This window comes from Lissotriton vulgaris, chromosome 3_2, assembly GCF_964263255.1.
Source record: "Lissotriton vulgaris chromosome 3_2, aLisVul1.2, whole genome shotgun sequence".
Classification (NCBI taxonomy): Eukaryota; Metazoa; Chordata; class Amphibia; order Caudata; family Salamandridae; genus Lissotriton; species Lissotriton vulgaris.
In genome coordinates, this window is record NC_141690.1 from 138,798,854 (window position 1) to 138,825,413 (window position 26,560).

Genomic DNA, 26,560 nt, shown 5'->3' on the forward strand with positions numbered 1-26,560 from the left:
TACCCCCCACCCCACCACCACCGCATCCCAACAGCAGAGCCCCTTAAATTCGTCTCCACGACACGGCAGCCCCTGTTGCCCACGCAGGAAAGCGCTCCTCCCCCGCAACTACAGTACACCCCGGCATCCCCCACAACACCCCCGACCACCGTAGCAGTACCTCTGCGGCTCCCACCTCCTCTGCAAACCGCGGCACACCATGTGTCCTTGCCCCTGCAGCCCCCTCCTTGGGCCGTACGACTGCGCAACACACACTGACCTGAGTACGGTGAAGCCTGCATGCGCTGCGACTGGGCAGGAGCCGCAGACCACAGCAATGTGCACGCCCACAATGCGTGCGCGTCTCTCCCACCCCTCCCCATTCAAGCAGCAAGCTAGCCATTGTATTCTTTTTTTTCTTTTAGTTTTTTTTTGTTTAATATAGCGCGGACTTTACCCAAAGGTGTCAGAGCACTTTACAAAAGGAACAGAACTGATATAATAGAACAATACAAGTGAACAAATTTTAAAAGTTACATTACATGAGACAAAAGTGACACTCATGAGTGAACATAGTACAAGTGGTAGCAAACGGTGCATTACAGGAGGAAAAAGTGACATGTGCAGGTTACAAAAGCGTACAAAGTACAAGTAGAGGTATAATTATTATTATTATTATAATTACATTTGTTAAGCGCGCAGCTACCCGGAGGTTTCCCGGCGCTAAGGCAAACAGAAGGTAGACAGGGTGAGAGGAACATCGGAACAGAAATTAAGTATTAAAAAGCCAGGTCTTAATTCCTTTACGGAATGTCAAGTAGCACAATTCAGAACGCAAAAATTGGGGTAAGGAATTCCATAAGGAAGGTGCTAACAGGGAGAACGAGCGCCCTCCCATTTTGGCTCTGTTAACACGCGGTATCCTAAACTTGTTCTGAGTGGACGACCTAAGTGTGCGGGGGGGAACATATTGCTGCACCAAAGCGGATAGATAGTTCGGGGCTTTACTAGTCTTGATCCGGTGCATTAAACAAAGTGCTTTGAATTTGACTCGGCTCTCAATTCGCAACCAATGCAGTTTACGCATATGAGACGCGGCTGAGGCTCTGGCAGGCAGATTACATATAAGGCGAACTGCCATATTTTGTACCACCTGATACTTCCTGGTTACCTCCTTGCATGCACCCAGGAGTAGAATGTTCCCATAGTCCAGGCGTGAGGTGACAAGAGCCTGGACTACAGTCCTTAGGGTGTCGGCAGGTAGCATCCACGTGATTTTCCTCAGCCACCTGATGATGGTGGTACAGGTGGCGGAGACTTTCACCAAGTGTTGCTTGAAAGATAGTTGATTATCAAGGAGGACCCCAAGATTACGGGCCAATGTTGTGGGCCCCAGAGCGAGGTGTCTGAACCAAACAGGAGCAGTTCGGTTTTGTCCCCGTTTAATTTCAATTTGTGCTTGAGCATCCAATCAGATATCTGTTTCAGTCCGGACTGTAGGGAGGAAGAAGGAAAATTTTTATTGGTAGAAAGTGAGTAGATGACTTGAGTGTCATCAGCATAGGAATAAATTGTGAGACCAGCCTGTTCAGCCAAAAAAGCAAGAGGTCTCACATACAGATTAAAAAAAAGAGGGCTAAGGATAGACCCTTGGGGAACACCGTGAGTGGAGGGGAGTATTGACGAAACAGATGTAGAGGAAAAAACTTGAAACGTGCGATCAGAAAGAAAATTAGCAAACCAGGCCAGGGCGGAACCACCAACACCCACAGATTTCAAGGTGGACAACAAGATGGAATGGGAGACAGTATCGAATGCGGCACTCAAATCAAGCAAGATGAGTGCCACTGTCTCCCCATTGTCCACCTGTCTTCTGATGGTCTCCGACACACCAAGGAGAGTGGTTTCAGTGGAGAAACCAGCCCTGAACCCGGATTGAGAGCCATGAAGAAGATTAGAAGTTTCAACATAGGAATTGACATGTTTCTCAAGAATCTTAGAGAAACATGAAAGCAAAGAAATAGGGCGAAAATTGGATGGGTTGTTGGGATCAGCGTTGGCCTTTTTTAATAATGGGACCACCATCGCGTGCTTCCATTCATTGGGAACAATAGCTTCAGTTAGTGAAGCATTCAAGACCTCCAAAATAATATGGAGTAAGGCTGGGTCCAAGGTACTCAAAATTTGAGGGGGCATCGGGTCAAGGGGAGAACCAGATTTTATGTCTTGAAGATACTTTTTTAGAAGCAAAGGGGAGATAGGTTCCCAAGCATGGAGTAGGGGAGCAGCGGGCGTTAAGCTGGCGATAGCAACAGGAGGGGAAGTGAGTAAAACTTGATCAGGGTGAGAGGAAGCAGCGGGAGTAGCATTAAAAAATATCATAGATCCTATCAATTTTCTCAAGAAAGAAGTTAGCTAGGGCATTACACTGTGCAGTGTCCAGGCAGGGGTCCTTAGGTACAGAGGACGCACCTGAGAGCTCTTTGACTATTTTAAAAAGGGCCTTCGGCCTATTTTGAGCCGTAGGTATGGTGCTATTAGCAAAATTGGCTCTGGCGATGTCACAGGCAGAATGATAAGCTTTAAGGGCAGCCTTGTATTTTACTTTATGATCTGTGCCGTAATTGGAACGCCATATGCGTTCCAGTTTTTTACAGTTGGATTTTTCTTGGCGAAGGGAGTCATTAAACCAGGGTGCCGGCGGGTGATGGATTTGTGATTTATTTCTTTGAGTTGGAAGACAGGAATCCAAGGCTGTTGTCAGCCAAGATCTGACAACGGGTAACTCTTTAATAGTCACACTGGAAAACGTAGGTTTCGAGTTGGCGAGAAGAGAGTTTAATTTGTCTATATCTAGATGTTTCCAGTTCCTACTAGCTTTATGAGGGAGAGCAGGGTTAGAGGAGTTAACCACAGTCATCTTAATTGAGAAATTAACAATAAAATGATCAGACCAGGTGACCGGAGATGAAGATTGATAGGAAATGCCAGTGAGGTTAGAAATGATGGGGTCTAATAGATTACCGGCCTTGTGTGTAGGGCCGGAGTTATGAAGGTGAAGATCTAAGGCTGCAAGATCCTGTAAAAGACTCGTAGTGGTGGCACACGAAACAGAGTTAAAATGGATATTTAGGTCACCAACGACAAGAAAATTAGTCGATTGTGCTATTAAAGGGGTGATAAATTCAGGAAATGAAGAAGCCCAACCACCAGCCGAGCCCGGTGGGCGATAGATCAGTGTACCAGTTAAAGTAAAGTGGGGAGAAAGAAGAAGTTTAAACAAACCAGCTTCGCAGTTTGGAAAATCAAGGTCTTCCCATTTACAAGAAAATTCTCTCTTAAAGATAATGGCAATTCCCCCGCCCTCTTTGAGAACCCGGTTTCGCCCCACATAGGTGTAATCATTGGGGAGAGCCATGGCGATGTCAGGGCCAGAGTTATCATTTAACCATGTTTCAGTGACAAACATGGCTGCTGGGCTAGCTGTCTCCAGAAGGTCAAATATATCTCTCTTGTGTTTCGAGAGAGATCGACAGTTAATGCTGATAAACTTCAAAGGGGAACATGGTTTGTGCGGGATAGAAGGGGAGGTGTGCATAGGAGGAGGAATAGTCCAGAAAGTAGAAGACTTGCAATCTATGATTGAGGTGAAAGAGTCCAATGCAAGGGAGCAGATTGGGCAAGTAGTGGGCACATCTTGACAGTTAAGGACAGTGTCCGAGGAGCAAGACGACCCCCGCAACCGCAGTAAGGCGGTGCGAGAATATGTTATGGGATCACGGACAGGGGGACTGATCCCTGGGCCCGTGCTGGCGCGGACGGGCGCAGACGGGCAGGACTTTGGCACGACTTCGGCGCGAAGTCGACGCTCCCGCTGCGCTCGTCCGCTGCGCTTCCGCCATTGTGTCATTAAGTACGCAGGGGGAGAAATTCACTAGACTAGCACTAATGAAGGGACGTTGACTATTTACTGCAATAAATGGAGGACACTCAAACACAAGAACAAACGTTACTTAGGCAATGGTGGCACTGTGCAAGTATCGAAAGCAAACAAAATGTACGAGGTAGCAAACTGTGTGAACGCGCTTCACATGAACAGCTTTTGCGGGTTCATTCAATTAGAGTGCTCCTCTCTGGAAGACCTGCTGTGTTAATTATAGGTCCTTTCCGGGAGAGGTGCTATTAGTTAGCAGCGTGGGGCGCCTGTCGGCATGCTGTGATAATGACTTTCTTTGTTTTTACATGCTGCACAGCAGTTGATCTGCTGTTCGATATGGCTTAAGGTAAAAAAAAATGCTCTATGCGTGGTCAGCATTGATGGTGCCATATCACTTTTTTTTTAATACTTTGAGCCATGTTGCAAAGCAGTTCGACTGCTGTACATGTTAAAAAAAACATTGACAAAGTCAATAGATTTTCACATAAGCAAAACCAATTCTTGTTTTATTACGTTTTAGGGCGTGGTTGAACAGTTTTTAAAAGTGTTTATGCCACGATCTGTTTGAGCTCGCGTTCATTGCCTTCCAAAGTGCTGATCTTGGTGGTTGAATCAGACTAATCTCTCTTCCATGTCATCTTCATTTGGTGCCACATATGAGCTGATATGCACACACAGAAGAACTTATTTTTCTTATGAGCCTTGTCACACCCAGTCAAGAAAGCAAAACTTCAAACACCAGCCAACGTGTGCTTCACTCTCCGGTTCCCGAAGATGATTGATGTATACCCAGGCCACGGGGAGAGCTTGGAGATGTTGCAACTGCAATGTTCTCTCACGAAGCTTACCTCTCCACCCCCTAAGGCATCATTGGAGCCACTTTACGTCTTACAGTGGCTCTGGTCCCACTATGGTACTACCCTGAATAATTTCTGCCAGTATAACCCCCAGCATTGGCATTGCCTAGGTCACTGGGTAGGGCTGATTGGAAGTACCGTGGCAGGCACCAGCTGCATATGGGTGAGCGCGTATATACCTCTCAAAAGGGTGGGTGGTGGGATGTGGGTGGGCAGTCCCCTCAGCTCATGCTGCGCTAGTTGATTATGTCGATTCTAGGCAGTCATAACGCTTCTTCCCCTATTTACAATTCGTTGCCTGATGCTTCATTGAGCACATGGCGTCGGGAAATGGCTCAGTAGGTGGAAAAAGAGGGCACAAAGCTGGAGTGGAATGTAGTGGCTATCTGGAACCTCAGCAGACCATGCCCACCTTTCTTCAACTAATAATGCACTCTAATTGGTAATGCGTACAGCAAATACACCATAACATAAATTAGAATAACATAAAAATCATATGTGCATGCTTGGCATCTGACCTGTTCTCATTGATGGATTCTGCTGAATGGGCTATAAAGGTTTTTTAACTTCTGGCAGCATATTTTATGCCAAAGATTAAGTCAAAATCCAGATGTCATTTGAAGCTAGAGCAACATTCTACACCTACATCAATTAATTCGATAAGTAGATTTCGGTCCTTGCATTGAATTCAGAGTAATGACTAATGACTACCTGGACATCTGTGGCTGAAGTGGATGGTATGTAGAAGTACCTTTTTCCATGCCTTATGCATCTCCATAGTTTGGAAATGTATGTCAGAGACTTTTCATTATTTTGTATACATATTAAAAACAAAGTACTTGTCCCGTGAGTCTTTTTAGGAGTCTGCTGTTCTGCCCAATGCAATCTCAGGTGTCACATCTGTGTGTTTATTTTCCTTTCTCTATGATTTTGTCCCTGTTTAGGTCTCGCTGAGCCAACGTGCATAGGTTGCTCTGTGAAAGTATAGTGAGAGACTTCCAAAAGTGCTCCCAAAGGCTGCAGGCGAATAAGGCACAGTGCATGTGCACCGGGCGCGGCGATCATTTGTCAGCCTGCAGCCTTTGGGAGCACTTTCTCGGCTGCTTTGATGTTCTCAGTGAGCCGCGTGGCCAATGATAACACCAAAGCGGCAGCAAAGTGCTCACCATTTGCCCTTATCCCACTTCCTGCTTGTTCCCCCTTAATGTTGTTGGCTTTAGTTTTTTGTATTTACCTGTAAAAATAAAAAAGAAATTGTTTGATCTCTTCATGGTTTTGTTTCTGAACTCTATCTATCAATCTATCGGACTCACTCTATCTATCGTCCTCACCCTAGCTATCTATCTATAGATCGCCCTCACTCTATCTATCTCCCTCACTCTATCTATCTATCTCCCTCACTCTATCTATCTATCCCCCTCACTCTATCTATCTATCGCCCTCACTCTATCTATCTATCGCCCTCACTCTATCTATCTATCGCCCTCACTCTATCTATCTATCGCCCTCACTCTATCTATCTATCGCCCTCACTCTATCTATCGCCCTCACTCTATCTATCGCCCTCACTCTATCTATCGCCCTCACTCTATCTATCGCCCTCACTCTATCTATCGCCCTCACTCTATCTATCTATCGCCCTCACTCTATCTATCTCCCTCACTCTATCTATCTATCGCCCTCACTCTATCTATCGCACTCTGTCTATCTATCGCCCTCACTCTATCTATCTCCCTCACTCTATCTATCTATCTATCTATCACCCTCACTCTATCTATCTGTCTATCTATCTATCGCACTCACTCTATCTATATATCTATCGCCCTCCCTCTATCCATCTATCGCCCTCCCTCTATCCATCTATCGCCCTCCCTCTATCCATCTATCGCCCTCCCTCTATCCATCTATCGCCCTCCCTCTATCTAACTATTGCCCGCCCTCTATCCATCTATCGCCCTCACTCTATCTATCTATCTATCTATCGCACTCCCTCTATCTATCTATTGCATCACCACAGCATCACTCTGGGCCACCACAATATCACTATGCGCTACCACAGGATCAATCTGTGCAACCATTCAACAACAACTGGTTCAAATATGTTCTCTAAATGTTTCAAGCTTTATTACAAATGTCACAAAGATGTTAATATTTCACTTCTGTTCTTGGATTTTCTTCACAATAAAATACACTGAACATAATATTCACAAAAGTTTAAGCTATTGCCATTATAAATTACAATAACTTTTATTTAAGTATTAATTATTAAAAAAAATAAGTCATTGTTGTTTGTAATATCAATACATCTAAGTCAACTATTGGCATTGTAAATGACAAAGCTATTATTTTAGCTATTTTCAAAACCAACACTTAAATAAAAACTTTGTCATTTACAATACCAATAGCTCAAACTTTCCTAATGCGAGACCTATTACATTGCAAATGCTTGTTATTCTTAAACTTTAAAACTGGACTGTAACTGCTGGAAAGTTCCTATCCCAACCACTAAATGGCAGTAAAAGAAATTTGGTCATTAATTTGGGAGGTACTCATGCCATCTCAATAAACATACTCTGGTTGAGTCAAAACACAGTTCTGAGAGAATCTTTGCTCGACCACTGGTACCTGGGAATTTCCTGTTGTTAGTGCCATTGTTAAGTGCTTGCTTAATTCAAGGAGTAAAAACAATTTTAAATTAAAGGACACAACACAAGAAGTTTCCCAAACCAATTTAGGAATATAGGGGAAATTTGGTGAGCAAAAAGACATTAAGATCATCAAAATATGTTAAGGAGAAACCGTAGATATGGATTCAAAACGTGCCCATCAAAAATGGATTCAAAACGTGCCCATCAAACTCACTGAGGGTTGGTCTTGATCATTTAATCGAAAAGTTTCAAATTCATACCATGAACCAGACTAAATTCTCTGTCCTGTTGCTCCTTTCCAAGGGGATCATGCAATTTCTGAGGGATGTACATTATATGTGAAACCACAGTGTAGCTGGGGGCCTATGTAATCTTATCATTCTCTCAAACAGTGCATTGTGGGAAGTTGGGTAGCTTTATACCAAAGTAGCTGATCCAAAACCTGGCGGTCCCCCTTTCCCATGGCTTTCAAAGTCATCCGTGACTGGAGGTTTCTATATGATTATATTCCGTATTTCAGACAATTTGTTCAATCCATTCTCTTTTGTCCTTAAGTACAAGATTAGCTTGCGTTCCAATCTCAAACAAATGATCACAAAATTATTGCTTCCTGTAACATTCCTTAACTCAGTGTTTTGCATCTGATTCTGAATTTATGTTGCCCTATTGGTTTCTGACTTCCTGATTTGCTTTACCTATATATGTTTTCTGGCACAGGGATAACAGACCGTACACAAAAATTATAGTTTTAAATGTGTTGAATTCAGAGTATTTTATTATTTTTATTACTGTATCTGAATTTTTTCCCTTCTGTTGTACCTGTACAAGTAGAACAGTTCCCACTTTTGTGATGTCCTGTAACTTGTGGAAGTCCAGGAAATTCTTTTTGGACCGCAGGGATCGACCCTGAGCCCGACCCTGTTCAATCTCTACTTGGCTCCTCTAGCGGAGATTGCTGATGGGTTTGGGATCAGGATTGTGTCCTATGCCGATGACATGCAGCTGGTGGTCTCCCTTACACAGGCACAGGACACGGCAGCCTCCAATTTCATGGCATGCCTGCAAGACTGGCCGCATGGATGGCTAACAACTGCCTGAAGTTAAATGGCCTGGTGGCCACAGAGTATGGGGACCACCCCTGACCCGTACGCTCAGGCAAAGAATCTGGGGGTGTGGCTGGACACAAGGCTATCTTTGGAGTACCAAACCAGGCAGGTGGCAGGCGCCTGTTTTGGAGTCATGAGGGTCCTTCGCAAAACCCTGGATATGCTGGCAACTGCAGCCAGGAAGATCATGGTCCATGCCCTGGTGACATCGCGCCATGGATTATGGCAATATTCTTTATCTGGGTGCTACGACGAAGGGTATGCTCAGACTCCAGGGGGTGCAGAACGCAGCAGCGCATTTGGTTCTTATGCGCCCGAGGAGGGCCTCCGTGAAGGCAGCGCGGGCTGCACTCCACTGGTTGCCGATAACGGAGAGAGTCCTGTTTAAGGCACTGTGTATGCCATCGTATTTTGCAGGGGACGGCTCCCTCCTATCTGTCTTAGCTACTCACCCCCTATGCCCCAACACGCCAATTGAGATCAGGTGGGGTGGGTTTGGTGTGTGTTCCCACTATTAAGAGAGCTGGGATGGGTGGACGCTCCTTCCGCCTGCTGGCTGCCCAGCACTGGAACAGACTCCCCTTGTGTCTACGGATGGAGACCCGGGAGAGCATTTTTAGGAAAAATCTGAACACGTATCTCTTCCCCCGGGATAGTTAGGAGAGGTGAGGTTTCCGGGTGTGGAAATATTCGCAGATGCACCGCAGCTCGGGGACACACTGGCCGAGTGTAACAATGCGCTCTATAAATGTGCCTATTTTTATTATTACTGCATGTTTTGAACCCCGTCTGGCTGTGTTGGAACAAAGTAAGCTACCTTTGATATTACGATTCCTTCTTAGTACAAACAATGGCTGATTCTTGAACGGTTCTAGTCCTGAGACAGTGTTCCAGATTTTTTTGATGATGGTCTTAATTTGTTGCTCCATTAGAAGTTGTAACACAGCCTGAACGGTCTATGTCATTGTTTCAGTACCATGCAGACGGTTCAGTACCATGCAGACCATGCCTTGTATTTTGGGACTTCTGTTGTCCTGTGATTTGACTGTTGGTGCTTTATCTGAGAACAGGAGGCTGGAATTCTTTCCAGAATAAACTACCATCTTCTATCTTTCACGGCACGTATATTATTTCAACCCTATACCATCTAGCACCTTTGGACCTCAACTCTGTCTTTTAACTGAGATTTTACATTCTGGTACAATGTGGTTTTTCTACCCGATTTTGGCGACTTTCTTCATACGGACGATTATGCGAGGCTTCAATTTTGTTTAGTTCTTCTTTACATAAATTTGAGAGTTGTTTAGCAGTTTACGCTATCCCAGCCGTGAGCGCTTACCTATTGCCACGAGCGCCTTACAAGCTGCTGCCTGATCCTACCACATGCTCTCTCAGGCTGCTGCACTTTGTTTCACGAGTGGTGCATCATGAGATGCGAGTGGCTTGCGTTCACTTCTAGGCTTGTGCAACTGCATACGGTACGTTTCTCTACGTACATGGGTCATCACACGTGCGTTTTGGAAAGCTAGTGTGCTGCACACTGCTGTTATGTGACAGTACACAGTCTCCATTCTGTGGCATATGTTCATTCTTCTGCAATATGTCATCACGTGTGAATTGAGAAATTAGTCCGCCCCACACTATTGTTACGTGGCGGTACTCGAACTCAGTTTTTTTCTCCTTTTCTGGAAATATTTTATCCTCTGTGTTACTACAAAGAAGGATAGAGAAAGGGAAATCCTAGATCTTGTCGCCAGACTGGAGCTTAATTAAAGTTGACTGGATTGACAAAAAGGAAAAATTGAAAGATACTTCCCTGAAACACTTTTACATGTGGACCTTTAAGTCCTCCAGTACACGCAGGAAGGAATTGCTGAGGCATTGCAGAGACTACAATTAGTATTTGCCCAGTTATAGGCTCATATAGTTTCAGATTGCTTATCTAATGCAATTGCATTTTGTTTTTCTACAATTTTTTCCCACATGTTCTGCAGTTTATCACTGTATTAGAGTATCATATCGGATACTGGGGATCTTGTCTATTTATTTTTGTGAATTGTGTTATCCTGTGATATTCAGGTCATGCAAAATAATTCCCCTCCTTCAATTTTTGTCTGTCCACGCCTGGTAAACCAGTGCTAAAATGGTAAAAGTGGAAAAAATGATTTAATAATTATTTGAAAGTTGTTGGTGCGACAGATGCCAGTGTGGAATTTATTGTACCATGTATCCAGAGGGCACATCAGAGGTGCCCTCTAAATCCCTACCAACCCTGGTGTGGTCTCTGACCGGCTGTAGGCAGCCAGCCATCACCAGACATATTTCTGGACCCAAGGGTAGAGAGCCTGTCCTTTCTGGGACCAGAAACAATGCACATCCTGGGCAGAAGTGTTGTGCCTCCTTCCCCAGAATGGTGGGTTGTGTGTGGGGGGGTTATGTGTATGTGGGGTTGTGTGTGTTTGTGGTGGGGTCTGGGCGTGTGAGTGTGTGTGTGGGGTTGTGTGTGGTGTTGTGTGGTTGTGTGTGGGGTTGTTTGTGTGTGTGGGGTTGTGTGTGTGTGTGTAGTTGTGTAGAGTGAGGGCAATAGATAGATTGATAGAGTGAGGGCGATGGATAAATAGAGTGAGGGAGATAGATAGATAGATAGACAGATAGATAGATAGATAGATAGATAGATAGATAGACAGACCCCCCAGGATATTGCGGCATAAATTTGCAAATTAAGCGGCACAAAAATTGAAATTTAGCGGCACAAAAATGAAAATTTAGCGGCATTATTGCGGCACTTTATTTTACTCGTAATCATTCCTTTTCAGGCCTAAATCAATGGAACCTGTTTTAGCATAGTATTCCACTTTGAAATAGGCATATTTCGTTTCTGCAGCTCTGCAGTCTAAACTCCCTGTGAACGTTTTTCTTTGATTTGAATAGTATATGTTAGTTCACAGAGGTACCTTGCAGGCCCCCCTCCCCCATTATCATTACGCCACTGACTGTTCTGTCGGCAATTTGGTGTCTTGTTATTTATCCTGCATGAGTTTGGAATAGAAAAATGTCAGAAAAAGACATTCCCCGATTGGGGGCCCGTAGCGGGCCCCCAGGTATTTTGGGGGTTGGGTGGTGCACATGGGGGTTAACTATGGTACCCCCCTGCATTTGAATGTACAACGTGGCAGGCACTGCGCAGTGCCTGTCACGTTGTACATTCAAATGCACAACTTGCACTTGTGGCATTGCGGCGGGTGGTGCTTTCAGCACCGCCCGCTGCAATGTTAGAAATGCGGGATGCGCCAGTGTACCATTCTAATGGTATGTGCGGGACCGCCGCATGCATTGCGTGCGGTCCCATTCCCCAGGGGCATGTGTTACAATAAAGAAAGATCCGTAGTCTGTAGGTGTAGTTCAGGATCATAGCTTTATTTCTTCTTCAGATCCATGAGATAAAGTAGAGACCCCACCAGGAGCAGTTCCACTGCTCAGCCCCTCATGCCAACTGACATCTCCTTACTGTTCAACCATCCCACCATCCCAACATTACAATGACATCATCAAGGGCCAAGCAGTAGAGCAGGGGTAAGCATAGGGAGGATGCACAAGACAAGTTACATTACAACAGATCCCCCTTTTATCAAAATCAACAAATGAATCATAAGCACACATGCAAAATAATTCACAAGGAAGTAAATGTGCAAAGATGAAAAAGCACAAAGAGAATGTCAAGAAGATTCAGAAACAAAGAGCCAAATAACACAGCGATTCAACATCCATGTTCTAAACCTTGTAACACTCCAAACACATTTAAATAATGTCAGGGACTAGATTTTTATTTTTCACACCCAATAACGGAGGTAAACCATCCTCACCCCACCTTCTTCCCATAGGAAAATACAAAAATTTAGGAGAAACACCTCCCCAAATAGTCTTGGATTTTATATGTAGCGGAAATTAGGTGAGAGTAAATATTGTCTTATGGGAATACTTGTGTCAGACTGCTATAGATTTCCAAAACTCATCCTAAATATGTTTGCGAATCTCCAAAAAGTCAGAAAAATATTCCATAGGTAGGGGTAGACTGATGGGAGTAAATTTCAGATCATGATGTATTCAATCAATCAATCAATCATAACACTTGTATAGCGCACTACTCACCCGGAAGGGTCTCAAGGCACTTGGGGGAAGGGGTCCGCTACTGCTCGAACAGCCAGGTCTTGAGTTGTCTCCTGAAGGCGAGATGGTCCTGGGTCAGCCGAAGGTGGATGGGGAGGGAGTTCCATGTCTTGGCCGCCAGGTAGGAGAAGGATCTGCCTCCGGCGGTGGCTCTTCGGATGCGTGGTACGGCGGCGAAGGCGAGGCTAGTGGACCGTAGCTGGCGGGTGGGCGGGTAGAAGGTCAGGCGGTCGTTGAGGTACTTGGGGCCCAGGTCGTGGAGAGACTTGTGTGCGTGGGTGAGAAGCCTGAACGTGATCCTCTTGTTGACAGGGAGCCAGTGCAGGTTCCTCAGGTGGCCGGAGATGTGGCTGCGTCGGGGGATGTCCAGGATGAGTCGGGCGGAGTCGTTCTGGATGCGTTGGAGTTTTTTCTGTAGCTTGGCTGTGGTTCCGGCGTAGAGGGAGTTTCCGTAGTCCAGTCGGCTGGTGACGAGGGCCTGGGTGACCGTCTTCCTGGTTTCGGTCTGGATCCATCGGAAGATCTTACGAAGCAGGGCTGGGGGCCACCAGGAGTTGTCCCAGGCGGAGGGCGATGGTCCCAGGATGAGGACTTCCGTCTTGTCTGAGTTCAGTTTCAGGCGGCTGTTCTTCATCCACTCGGCGACGTCTTTCATCCCTTCGTGCAGGCTGGTTCTGGCGGTGTCGGGGTCTCTGGTGAGGGAGAGGATCAGCTGGGTGTCGTCGGCATAGGAGATGATGTTGAGGTTGTGTTGGCGTGCGATGGCAGTAAGAGGTCTCAGGTAGACGTTGAAGAGGGTGGGGCTGAGTGATGATCCTTGCGGAACGCCGCAGATGACTTCGGTGGCCTCGGATCGAAACTGGGGGAGGCGGACTCTCTGTGTTCTACCGGCGAGGAACGAGATGATCCACTCCAGTGCCTTCTCTTGGATGCCGATGTTGCTGAGGCGTTGAACTAGGGTGCGGTGGCAGACAGTGTCGAACGCTGCAGAGAGGTCTAGGAGGATGAGTGCCGCTGTTTCCCCGTTGTCGAGCAGGGCTCGGATGTCGTCGGTGGCTGCGATGAGGGCGGTCTCGGTGCTGTGGTTGGCTCTGAAACCGGACTGCGAGGGGTCGAGGGATTCGTTCGTCTCGAGGAAGGCGGCAAGCTGTCTGTTGACGATCTTCTCGATGACTTTGGCAGGAAAAGGGAGGAGCGAGATGGGGCGGATGTTTTTGAGGTCGGTGGGGTCCGCTGTTGGTTTCTTCAGTAGGGCGCTGAGCTCGGCATGCTTCCATCTCTCCGGGAAGGTGGCGGTGTTGATGGAGGTGTTGATGACGTCTCGGAGTTGGGGTGCGATGGTGGAGTGGGCCTTGTTGAAGACGTGGTGGGGGCAGGGGTCGGTCAGAGATCCGGAGTGGATGGTGTTCATCGTGCGGGCTGTGTCTTCGGTGGTCACCGCGGTCCAGGTGCGGAGGGTGGCGGTGGGGGGGGCGTTGGTTCGGCGGTTGGGTGCGTGGATGGTGCGCCAAAACTGTTGTGGATGTCGGCAATCTTGCGGTGGAAGAACGAGGCGAGAGAGTCGCAGAGATCTTGTGAGGGAGTGATGTTGTTGCCTGTGCTGGGGTTGGAAAACTCCTTGACGATGGTGAAGAGTTCCTTGCTGTCGTGGGCGTTGTTGTCAAGTCGTTCCTTCAGTGATTTCTTCTTGGTGGTGCGGATGAGCTGGTGGTGCTTGCGGGTGGCGTGTTTGAGGGCGGTCATGTTGTCAGTGGTCTGGTCGAGGAGCCAGGCTTTCTCGAGTGTGCGGCAGGTCTTCTTGGAGTCCTTGAGTTCGTCAGTGAACCAGGCGTCTGGGTCTGCTCGGATGGTTCTTCAGTGGTGCGAGGTCGTCGGCGCAGGCGGTCAGCCACTGCGTGAAGTTGCGGGCTGCTTCGTTTGGGTCAGTTGTGCTGGCGGGTGGGTTCTGGCTGAGGGAGGTGGTGAGCTGGTAGGCGGTGATCTTGCTCCAGCTTCTGTGAGCAACCTGTTGCGGGTGGTGATGGGTTGTGGTTCTTCTGAAGCTGAAGTGGACGCAGCTGTGGTCGGTCCAGTGGAGTTCAGTGGAGTGGCTGAAGGTGATGTGCTTGCTGGATGAGAAGATGGGATCAAGCGCGTGGCCGGCGTAGTGGGTGGGGGTGTTGACCAGTTGCTTGAGTCCGAGGTTGGCGAGGTTGTCCAGCAGGGCGGCGGTGTTGCGGTCCTTGTTGTTCTCCAGGTGGAAGTTGAGGTCCCCTAGGAGGATGTAGTCGGCGGAGGGAAGGGCGTGTGGGCTGATGAAGTCCACACGCAGTGTTTGAATTTGTGAATCTGCCCTATGAGGGTACCAGCAGGCAGTACACCTCTGCATATTGTTGAGGAGTGGAGGGCTGTATATCAAACACTTATAACTCAAGTCCTTCTTTAAACTTACAGATGCAGAGGGTGAAAAAATGCAGAGAAGATTTAGAAAACAGATTAGAGAATCCCCGTGTTTTCCTGTTTTGGATACATTTCACAGGGGAACAAATTAACAAAAGAAGGAAAGAGAGGGTGAGAACCGTTTCTTAGAGTCTGTTTTCAGTAAGAGACGAGGAGCTGCTAGACAAAACAGAGGGAATTAGAGGGACGAAGAAAGAAAGGTCGGAGGGCAGCTGAAGCGGCAGATCAGACGTGAAGAGACCTTTTCTTTCTCTGCTCTTCCAATCGTCCCCGTGCTAAGAATCCTCATTTTTTACATTCTTTACTGCAATTACAGGACAGCAGTCGAGCCTGCAAGCTGGAGCGCGCAGAAAGCGAAACTTTCCATTTCTCGCTCGCATTTCATAAATAGTGTAATGGAAGAAGCAGGCAGCTCTCACGGTTACACAGCGCAGTTCACGTGGTGACATAGGCGCTTACAGCCAATAAAATGGCTTTATTTTTTTTGTATCTGCTGGGAGACCTTTCTTTGCGGCCGGTTTGGTAAATATCGTGGCCATCGCGATGGCCAGCTGATTTCGCGATTTTTTTTGTGAATTGCGAAAACGCAAAATGCTGGAGGGTCTGGATAGAGTGGGGGCGATAAATAGAGTAAGGACGATAGATGGATAGATAGGATAGATAGAGTGAGGGCGATAGACAGAGTGAGGGCAATAGAGTGAGGGTGATCGAGTGAAGGAGATGGATAGATGGTTGTGTGTGTTTGGTTGTGTGTGTGGGGTTGTGAATCCGAAACCGGTCCCAGGATGCTTGTTTCCGGTCCAGGGAAGACATGGCTTGGCAGTTCGGGCTGGACTGTTCCCATCAGGCACAGGGTCAGACTGATTTGCATATGGCCATGTCTGAACTGGGGTGGCTGAGTGAGCTAAAGAATGGTGATGGATTAAACCCAGATCAGTTGACTGGGCGTCCATCATCCCCTTTTGTATCGCTTTGAAGGAGTAAAAAGCATACCGCTATTTAGCTCTGCATCTCATGTGGAAGATCAGATCCTTCTTAATGGCTCCTTTTGAGGAGCAAAAACAGGAGTCCAATATGAGAGTTTTAGGGTTGCTGCATTAGAATATTTTGTTTGAATTGTTTTTCTCCATTTTTGGATAAGTCCGGAGGATAGTGGATATTGAGTGAGTTGATTCCTGAAGGGCACAGAGTGGGAGCGTTTGCATTCTTGTGGCCCAACATCTTTCTATATTGGTGAGTTCAAAATTGTTTTCCTTATATTAGGAGAAAGGACTAGCCCTTAGCAGCTACGTTCCCAGGACATTAATCCACATATTGGTACTTTCACTTTCTTTGTACTATGGCATCTGAGCAGAAGCATGGTGATGTGGCTCACGCAGACAGGACTTAAAATTTGTTTCGGTGCCTTTGCAAGCATTTACGAGACATAAATGAGCTCAAGCATTTGCTTAATTAGGGTTCACCTGGATTCTAAATATGCTCTTTGGATTTTTGGATTAATAGGAAAATGTGCAGACTGTGTGGTTTAAGTGGTCTTTCTCTGTTGTATTGCATAGTATCTGTGTAATTATGTGCTTATTCATTTGCAGCCTCAAATATGTATTGCTAGGATGGACTCAGTAGCGAGCCACAGCTTGCACCTCCTTCAGCAGCTTCATGAACAGCGCATTCAAGGCCTTCTATGTGACTGTATGTTGGTGGTAAAAGGCGTCTGCTTCAAGGCTCATAGGAATGTTTTGGCAGCTTTCAGCCAGTATTTCCGGTAGGTTGAGAAGTTTTTCTTTGCTACCATGACTTCTTGCTTTCACGTTTTCTTAAAAGCATTGTTAATTTTCTAGCATTATATGCTCAAACATTTCTTATGGTAATGTTCTGAATATATGTCTACTTCACTTTACAGGTGTTTGTTTCAGAATTCACCATCTCAAAAGAATGATGTGTTCAATCTGGATATTCAAAACGTCGGCGGCATAGGCCAGATCCTGGACTTTATGTACACCTCGCATCTTGACTTAAACCATGACAACGTGCAAGCTATGCTGGACATTGCACAATGCCTTCAGGTGCAAATAGTACTAAATATGTGTCGCTCTTTTTTAAACCCACCAACTTGTGCGGAGTCCTGCATCACATCGAATCACAACGCCTTTCCACGCCTTGGTGCTTCACCAGTAGCTTCTGATTCTATTTTGGATGGGACTGCTAGTACTCCCTCATTACAATCATCTACGATCCACGCTGAGACACTAAGTAGTAAAGTTTCTATTAACCAACAGTTGGAAGGCACCCAATGTTACAAGCCAGTTGATTCTTCAGGCATCGCACAAAGCCAAGCATCTGGAAGAGCTGAAAGCACAATGCTGACTAGCCACCATTACAAACTCCGAAACTTTTTTAGCAAGCAAAACAAACAAAATCAGGATCCTAAACAAGAAAACCAAGCAGGTCAACCGAGGCAGCTCAGCGAGCGAGCAGACCCATATCATGGGGATAATCATGATTGGACTGTGCCGGCTTCTCAGAATGTTTCAGATTCCACTGAAGCCTTGCCATCTCACTATTTTGGTGAGTGCTCGAATTTATATACTTCTGACAATGACTCTGGTAGTATATCTTTCCAGTCGAATAGAATGAAGTCTTTGAAGAAGGCAGTGCACCTCAAAAAGTTGAACTTCCTAAGATCTCAAAAAGCAACAGATCAAGTGTCTTTTGAATCTGAAGCAGATGATCGCAGCATGATTGTGGAACATGGTACCTGTCACACTGCGCCCCGACCTGACCATTCATCTATGCCGGGCAAGGAGAAAGAAATAGCTGATCAACTGTGCTCTTTCGACAATGATAATCAGCCTATTGAAAAGGAAACGTGCCATAGAATTTCTGCATTAGAAAAACATTCACCCACTACACAGTTGCAAAGAACCTATCCCTGTGATTTATGTGGGAAGAATTTCAAACATCCGAGCAATTTGGAGCTTCACAAACGTTCCCATACTGGTATGATCTTGGTTTTGGTTTTGGTGGTGGTAACGGTACAGAACTTTAAAATTTGTAATCATGATTGCTGTGGTTATAATAATCTTGTGGTTCCACAACATCGGGTAGATATTAGAGTCCAAAGGTGCGAAAGCCATAAAGCTACAAAATATACACTTGACATGTGAAGGTTAAATGTATACATCTGTTTGCAGTTTTATATAGTACATGCCAGACCAGAGGGTTGTCTGAGCATTTGGCGACAGGGATAAGACCCAAGTAATCCGTGAAAGAAGTCAGGTACACTAATAGACAGATTATCTTTGAAACAAAGTAAGCTTTCTGAGTTATGTTAGCAATGTGGATTACGGTTTTACTCCCACTGTGCACCAAACTGAAAAAACATATATCAATAATGTACAAATGTGTATATATCATTTTCAGGAATAGCATGATAGAAACTTTTTAAACAAGAGACATTCACTTACTGTTGGAAATGGGATTTCTGTTTGGCTAGGGCTTGCGCCTAAGCCAGGCAGAAACCACCACTCTAGTCAGGGCAAGGGAGTTACACGTTAAAGATAACCCCTGCTCAGCCCCTTGGTAGCTTTGCACAAGCAGTCAGGCTTATCCCAGAGGCAATGTGTAAAGCGTTTGCGCAACACACTCACAATAGCAGCGACACACTAGGCACACTACAAAAGGAACTCCACACAAGGTTATATAAAAAATAGCCTTTGTATTATCCAAAACACATTAGAATTTTAATTACACATATACGCTGTGCCAACTGGCACCAGGTAACACTTTACAGGGGATCATATACATGGCAGGGCCAATCTGGCAACTGTCAGAACCATCACAAAGCAGAAGTAGCAAATGTAAAAACAACCAGTAACTACTGGCAAAATACTGTACTCCGCATTAGCACTAGCAACATAAACGATTTATATCTGCATCACATTATGCAATCTCTGTAGGCATGAACATATTATGCAATAGTCATCACATTAGGGCCTTGCGCCCTACCAACACTGACCTTCTGTGGGGCTCAAATGCCCTTTGTCCCAAATGTCAGGGCTTGCAATTATAGGGCCTCCCAAGTATACCTCACGGGGCCAGAACATGCACCAATATTGCCTGGGGAGCCCCTCCTTCCAGGGACTCCTCAGGGTCAGTTTTAAGCCCCCAGTAGGCACCTCCAGTGCCTTGCACAGACCCCACTCGCCGGGCCTTCTTCCAACTCTTCCTGGATCTTCCGGACTTTGGCTGGGAGCCCCAGAGGCTCCAGTTCTTCGGGTCAGCCTCTCGCCCCTTGGCGGTCCCCTAGGCCCTCCCTTTCGTCATGGGAGCCCCGTTCAGGTTGGCATGGACCTCAGACCCGAAGCCCTGCCCAACGTCAGGCGACCACTGCCTGGCTTCCTCTTCCACTGTCAAGGGAGGCGGTAATGGAGCACACGAGGCTCCGGAGATATAGCAGGCCCAGCCCACAGTAAGGCACGGGCGCCTGACTTCCGTTTTCGATCTCAATGGCTCCTGACAAATGAGGGGTGGGCTCCCGCTTCTCAATGCTTGCAAATGTGGGGTGGGCTCCCGCTTCTAAATGCTTGCAAATGTGGGGTGGGCTCCCGCTTCTCCATGAGGCCAAATGCGGGTAGGCTCCCGTTCAAAGGGACATCAATGCGGGGTAGGCTCCCGCTTTCCTTCCGCAGCATGGGGGAAATCGCCACTCCGGGATTCCCTTTAGGAGACTTGGCAGTCAAGCGCTGCAGGCCAACAGCACTCCTCCGGGAGTAGAAATATAGAGCTAAGCCCCCAAAGGTTTCAGTTAAAGTAAATAATAATGGGGTAACACTGTGTCCCTCAGAACCTGGGTGAGTATATGCACAACAATGGTTCTGTTGGGAATGCACTATTCCTTTGCGAACAAGAACTCTGTCAGACAAACATTTCTTTTATATGTAATGATTTAAGTCATGCCTTAAAGGCAAAATGGAAGCAATGGAACACAAGACAAGGGAACAAAGTTAAAGTTGCTTGCAATAGTTGATATTTATATGAATTCCTGCATTCATATACATTAGCAAATTTGTCAACATGGCTGTCAAAAACATTGTGCAGTGTAGCAAGTTGTGTTTTTCAAGGTGACATTTGGGTACTTAGTGATAGACGTGCAGTGCATATAAATATAGTGAAAATATGTGCAATTTTATACAGAGAACGGAGGATGTATGAAAGTGGTCAGAGCTACAGGGACGCAATGTGTCTGATGGATAGGAAAATCATTCATTGATTTTGAGCCAAAGTCTTGGTGTGTCTGGACCATGTGGAATCATCGGCGTTTCGACCTACAACGCACTGTTCAGTTGTCAAACGGGTTTTCATCAGGACATGAATAGGAGAGAGCCCACTTGCTTTTTAGGTCGAGTTATTTATAACTCGATCCTATTACTACTGAACCAAAGTCTCTTGAACCAGCCGGATTACGTGCAATGCATGTTGTGCACTCAAGCATGAAGCTTGGCACACCACTATCAAATGCTTCTGCTCCCCCTCGCTCCCTTTCCTCCCTCCCACCCGCTGGCCACGTCAAACGCGAGAGCTTTTGTAAAAGGGGCTTGCTTCCGACAGTGCATGAGGTGCGCGACTCGCTGGCATTTGTTTGGCATTTGTCTTCAAAGGCTTGAAAGCTTAAAGGCAATCTGCTTCCCCGCCCCTATGGTGTTTCTGGCTTTTCTAGCGCACTAATACGTTTTTTCCCCTCCCACCCTCCCTTTGATGTCCGCCGCGCATGACCTCTGCCTGTCGCCTCTCCGTCCTTCACAGCTCCTCTCTGTCGTGGAATCTCAAATATGGGGACTACATCTTCAAAACAAGCCTGTTCATGTTGACACTTGCAATTAGAATCCTTCCTTTCCATCCATTTCTTGCCTTTCTTTTCTTTCTTCCATTCCTTCCTTCCTTCCTCTCCTCCCTCCCTTTCATTCCTTTCTTTCTTTCCTTCCTCCCTTTTTTCATTCTTTCTTTCGTTCTTTCTTGCCTTCCCTTCCACATTATCACTCAGCAGCACCACCACACCATCACTCAGCACCACTCAGCACCACGACAGCATCACTCTGCACCCCCACAGCATCACTCTGCACCCCCACAGCATCACTCTGCACCCCCACAGCATCACTCAGCGCCACCCCAGCATCACTCAGCGCCACCCCAGCATCACTCAGCGCCACCCCAGCATCACTCAGCGCCACTCCAGCATCACTCAGTGCTACCCCAGCATCTCAGCGCTACCACAGCATTTCTTTTATTCCTTCCTTCCTTTCCTCCCTCCCTTTCATTCCTTTCTTTCCTTCCTCCCTTTTTCATTCTTTCTTTCGTTCTTACTTCCCTTCACTTCCACATTATCACTCAGCACCACCACAGCACCACTCAGCACCACCACAGCATCACTCAGCGCCACCCCAGCATCACTCGGCGCCACCCCAGCATCACTCGGCGCCACCCTAGCATCACTCGGCGCCACCCCAGCATCACTCGGCGCCACCCCAGCATCACTCGGCGCCACCCCAGCATCACTCGGCGCCACCCCAGCATCACTCGGCGCCACCCCAGCATCACTCCGCATCACTCAGCAGCACCACTCAGCACCACCACAGCATCACTCAGCGCCACCCCAGCATCACTCAGCAGCACCACTCAGCATCATCACTCAGCACTACCCCATCATCGCTCAGCACCACCACATTATCACTCAGCACCACCACAGCATCACTCAGCACCGCCACAGCATCACTCAGCACCACTCAGCACCACCACAGCATCACTCAGCACTAACACAGCACCACCACACCACCACAGCACCACTCAGCACCACCACATTATCACTCAGCACCACTCAGCACCTCCACAGCAACACCACAGCACCACTCAGCACCACCACACTACCACAGCATCACTCAGCACTACCACAGCACCACTCAGCACTACCACAGCATCACTGAGCGCAACGCAACCCCAGGTTATAGGTGTCACATTTGCGAAAGTTATAACTTTTGGCATTGTAAATGACAAAGCTATTAATTTAGCTATTTTCAAAACCAACTCATTAATAAAAAACTTGTCATTTACAAGACCCATAGCTCAAACTTACCTATTGCGAGATCTATTGCATTGCAAATGCTTGTTTTTATAGTGCTTTATTGAAACACACGAAGCACAGCATACTGGAAAACCGGTCATTTAAATTTTTTCATAGCACATACTACAGAAATGTCAGAACAAAGAATATTTGCGGTATTCAGCTGTTCGATTCAGTGGAAACCAGTCATGCTTTATTTTAACACCACAGTTTTATATCGGTCCGTCTGCCACACAACCGGCTTAGTCTTTTTTCTGCATCTACTTGCGCTTCCGGTTTCACGCGGCATTTAACTTTGGGTAGACACGTAGAGCTACCCAGATTCACGTCTACAACTTGGAGTAAGAACATATCGACATCACTACAGGTATTCAGCAGCATGCCATTGTTTAATGGGGATAGCGGGTGCCGTCTTTTTCACTTTTTGGCAGAATGATTATCTTTAGCACACATGCTCGAAACCGCGGTGTCAACTTAGAAGATTGGTCAGTTCCTAGATGCACTTCTTTTACTAACCACGCTCCTTTACTACCACGCTCCTTCGTACACAGTATCCTCGATTTAATTGGTACATAGGGTGTTGTTCTTTTCACCTTTGACAACTTTATCACCGCTCACATATGCGCTTGATGTTGCAGAGTTAACATGAACACGGTAGTTCCTATACTCATTTAAATTACGTTTTTTTTCACGTTTGTGGAGATAGTTTGAGTCACGCTTTCACGGGTGATTAATGTATCAAACTGCCGGTTCTCACGCTATTTATGATAAATGCAGTTCTATTTGTACTGTTCACATCAGGTATTAATTCTCTGCACACGCACATATAACATGCACAACAACAGGGTTGGTAATACATAAATGCACATCTATGGTCCTGGACTTGTATATTGACAAGTAAACACATTTTTTGTTGGATTTATCCCCCTGACGATGGTCAGCCGCCCGAAATGCATTGGGGCACCTGTGTAATGTGGTGATTGATCTTACCATTGACATGATGTATATAAGAAGAATCCTATGTATTGAATTTTGATAAATACATGAAGTAAAATGAACAGTGGAAAACTTGAAATAAAGGAATGTAAGAATTGAAGAATATTTTAAGTTCATTGATTGAAGTGGATGAAGATTTGAAAGCGACAAACACGTTGCCAAGAGTGCTTACAGAGTCTGCTTTCTCCCTGCAGGAGGGCATTAAGTTTGCACTTTGAAAAGCACATCTTGCTACACTGCACACTGTTTTTGACAGCCTTATTGACAAATTTGCTCATTTATATGAATGCTGGAATTCATATAAATATCAAGTATTGCAAGAAACTTTAACTTTGTTCTATTGTCTTGTGTTCCATTGCTTCCATGTTTGCATTTAAGGCATGACTTAAATCATTACATGTAAAAGAAATGTTTGTCTGACAGAGTTCTTGTTCGCAAAGGAATCGTGTATTCCTGACAGAACCATTGTTGTTGTGCATACCCAAAGGTTTCAGGGCAAAGGCTGGGCCCAGGCAGGCCCTCCATCAGGGAGAACGGCCCTTGTGGCAGTTCCTCCTGGGGCCCAGCAGCAGCAAATCCCAAAGTAGCACAAGGAAGCACAACACACATGGGGTCACAGCCCCAATATTTATACCGTATTTCTTCTTTGTTTTGTCCTGGGACAGGGCATGGGGCGGAAATCGTCTCAACTGGTTCTGAGGGAATTGGAGCACTCTGTTTACAGTGCTCCTCTTCCCCTTTGTCAGGTGGGGGCTCGGTCATCAGACACACCACAGGGGGGCGGAGCCAGCAATCATCCAATTAGACACAGACCTTTTCAGGGTCAGGGGACTACTCCTACCACTATTCCAAATGCAGATCTCCTATTCAGCCTAGTGCTGACTCACCCTGGAGCCACACACACCTCACCAGCCCCTGTCACTGCAGAGCCAGACATGCAATACACATCAGGCAGGGACAGCACACAGAAATGCCAACTTCTAAAAGTGGCATTTCTAAACTAGTGATAATAAATCTGCGCACATCATTGCGAAGCATTTATTATTACTTTTCCAAACATACCAAACCTGACCACGCTGCTCCTCACATATCAGGAATTAACACTGAAACACATATCAGGGAATCCCCAATGCATTCCTATGAGAGGGGAGCCTCACAGCAGTGAGAAACAAAATGGCTGTTTGTCACTACCAGGACATGTCACTACCAGGACATGTCACACACTTAAGGTAAATGTCCTACCTTCTACCTACAATGCACCATGCCCAATGGGCTCGTTAGGACCTGCCTTACAGGCAACTGACATGCAGTAAAAGGGGGGTCACAGACGTGGCACACACTTTAGGTCTCACGTCACAGCGGCAGTAACATTGCACGCACAGGCCCTGCAATGGCAGAGGCCTGAGACAAATTTGAAAAGCTACTTTAGTGGGTGGCGCAGTCAATGCTACAAGCCCACTAGTAGCATTTAATTTACTAGCCCTGGGTATCTGAGATACCAGTTTACAAGTTACTGACTGGTCTACACCTGTTTGGCGTATTTCATTTACCAATCTTACCATGTTTACCACAGAGAGCACACACACTTTACACTGGAGAGCAGTGCTAAAGTGCCTAAGGTCCTAAAACCACCATCAACATCATATCAGAAAAAAGGCTAGGAGGAAGGCAAAAAGTTCAGCGATGACCCTATAAAAAGGACCAAGTCCAACACTCGGCTTTTCAGAAATCTCTGTCTTAAATAGCTTTAAAGAGTAGGTATTTCAGGCAATATTTTACTCTATAGGCCTGCTGTCTTGTCAGAGCCACTGGAATAATGCGGCAGGGTAAAACCAAATTAGGGAGCAGGGTTTTGATGGTATTACTTCATTATTTTAATAGTTTTATACATAGTAAGGCTGTCTGGGAAAAACTTTTTTAGCAAGCAAAACAAACAAAATCAGGATCCTAAACAAGAAAACCAAGCAGGTCAACCGAGGCAGCTCAGCGAGCAAGCAGACCCATATCATGGGGATAATCATGATTGGACTGTGCCGGCTTCTCAGAATGTTTCAGATTCCACTGAAGCCTTGCCATCTCACTATTTTGGTGAGTGCTCGAATTTATATACTTCTGACAACGACTCTGGTAGTATATCTTTCCAGTCGAATAGAATGAAGTCTTTGAAAAAGGCAGTGCACCTCAAAAAGTTGAACTTCCTAAGATCTCAAAAAGCAACAGATCAAGTGTCTTTTGAATCTGAAGCAGATGATCGCAGCATGATTGTGGAACATGGTACCTGTCACACTGCGCCCCGACCTGCCCATTCATCTATGCCGGGCAAGGAGAAAGAAATAGCTGATCAACTGTGCTCTTTCGACAATGATAATCAGCCTATTGAAAAGAAAACGTGCCATAGAATTTCTGCATTAGAAAAACATTCACCCACTACACAGTTGCAAAGAACCTATCCCTGTGATTTATGTGGGAAGAATTTCAAACATCCGAGCAATTTGGAGCTTCACAAACGTTCCCATACTGGTATGATCTTGGTTTTGGTTTTGGTGGTGGTAACGGTACAGAACTTTAAAATTTGTAATCATGATTGCTGTGGTTATAATAATCTTGTGGTTCCACAACATCGGGTAGATATTAGAGTCCAAAGGTGCGAAAGCCATAAAGCTACAAAATATACTCTTGACATGTGAAGGTTAAATGTATACATCTGTTTGCAGTTTTATATAGTACATGCCAGACCAGAGGGTTGTCTGAGAATTTGGCGACAGGGATAAGACCCAAGTAATCCGTGAAAGAAGTCAGGTACACTAATAGACAGGTTATCTTTGAAACAAAGTAAGCTTTCTGAGTTATGTTAGCAGTGTGGATTACGGTTTTACTCACACTGTGCACCAAACTGAAAAAACATATGTCAATAATGTACAAATGTGTATATATCATTTTTAGGAATAGCATGATAGAAACTTTTTAAACAAGAGACATTCACTTACTGTTGAAAATGGGATTACTGGTTGGCTAGGGCTTGCGCCTAAGCCAGGCAGAAACCACCACTCTAGTCAGGGCAAGGGAGTTACATGTTAAAGATAACCCCTGCTCAGCCCCTTGGTAGCTTTGCACAAGCAGTCAGGCTTATCCCAGAGGCAATATGTAAAGCGTTTGCGCAACACACTCACAATAGCAGCGACACACTAGGCACACTACAAAAGGAACTCCACACAAGGTTATATAAAAAATAGCCTTTGTATTATCCAAAACACATTAGAATCATAATTACACATATACGCTGTGCCAACTGGCACCAGCTAACAATATACAGGGGA

At 46.0% G+C, this 26,560-nt stretch overlaps 1 protein-coding gene across 1 annotated transcript in view; it reads left to right on the forward strand.

The window, feature by feature from the left end:
• LOC147725426 (zinc finger and BTB domain-containing protein 49-like) overlaps nt 1-26,560 on the forward strand; it is a 127,696-nt gene that overhangs the window by 4,297 nt on the left and 96,839 nt on the right. The window contains exons 2-3 of the mRNA XM_086964095.1: nt 16,723-16,895; nt 17,034-18,130. Coding sequence (XP_086820221.1) covers nt 16,744-16,895; nt 17,034-18,130 — 1,249 coding nt within the window. The 5' untranslated portion in view covers nt 16,723-16,743. The remainder of the gene's footprint in view (nt 1-16,722; nt 16,896-17,033; nt 18,131-26,560) is intronic.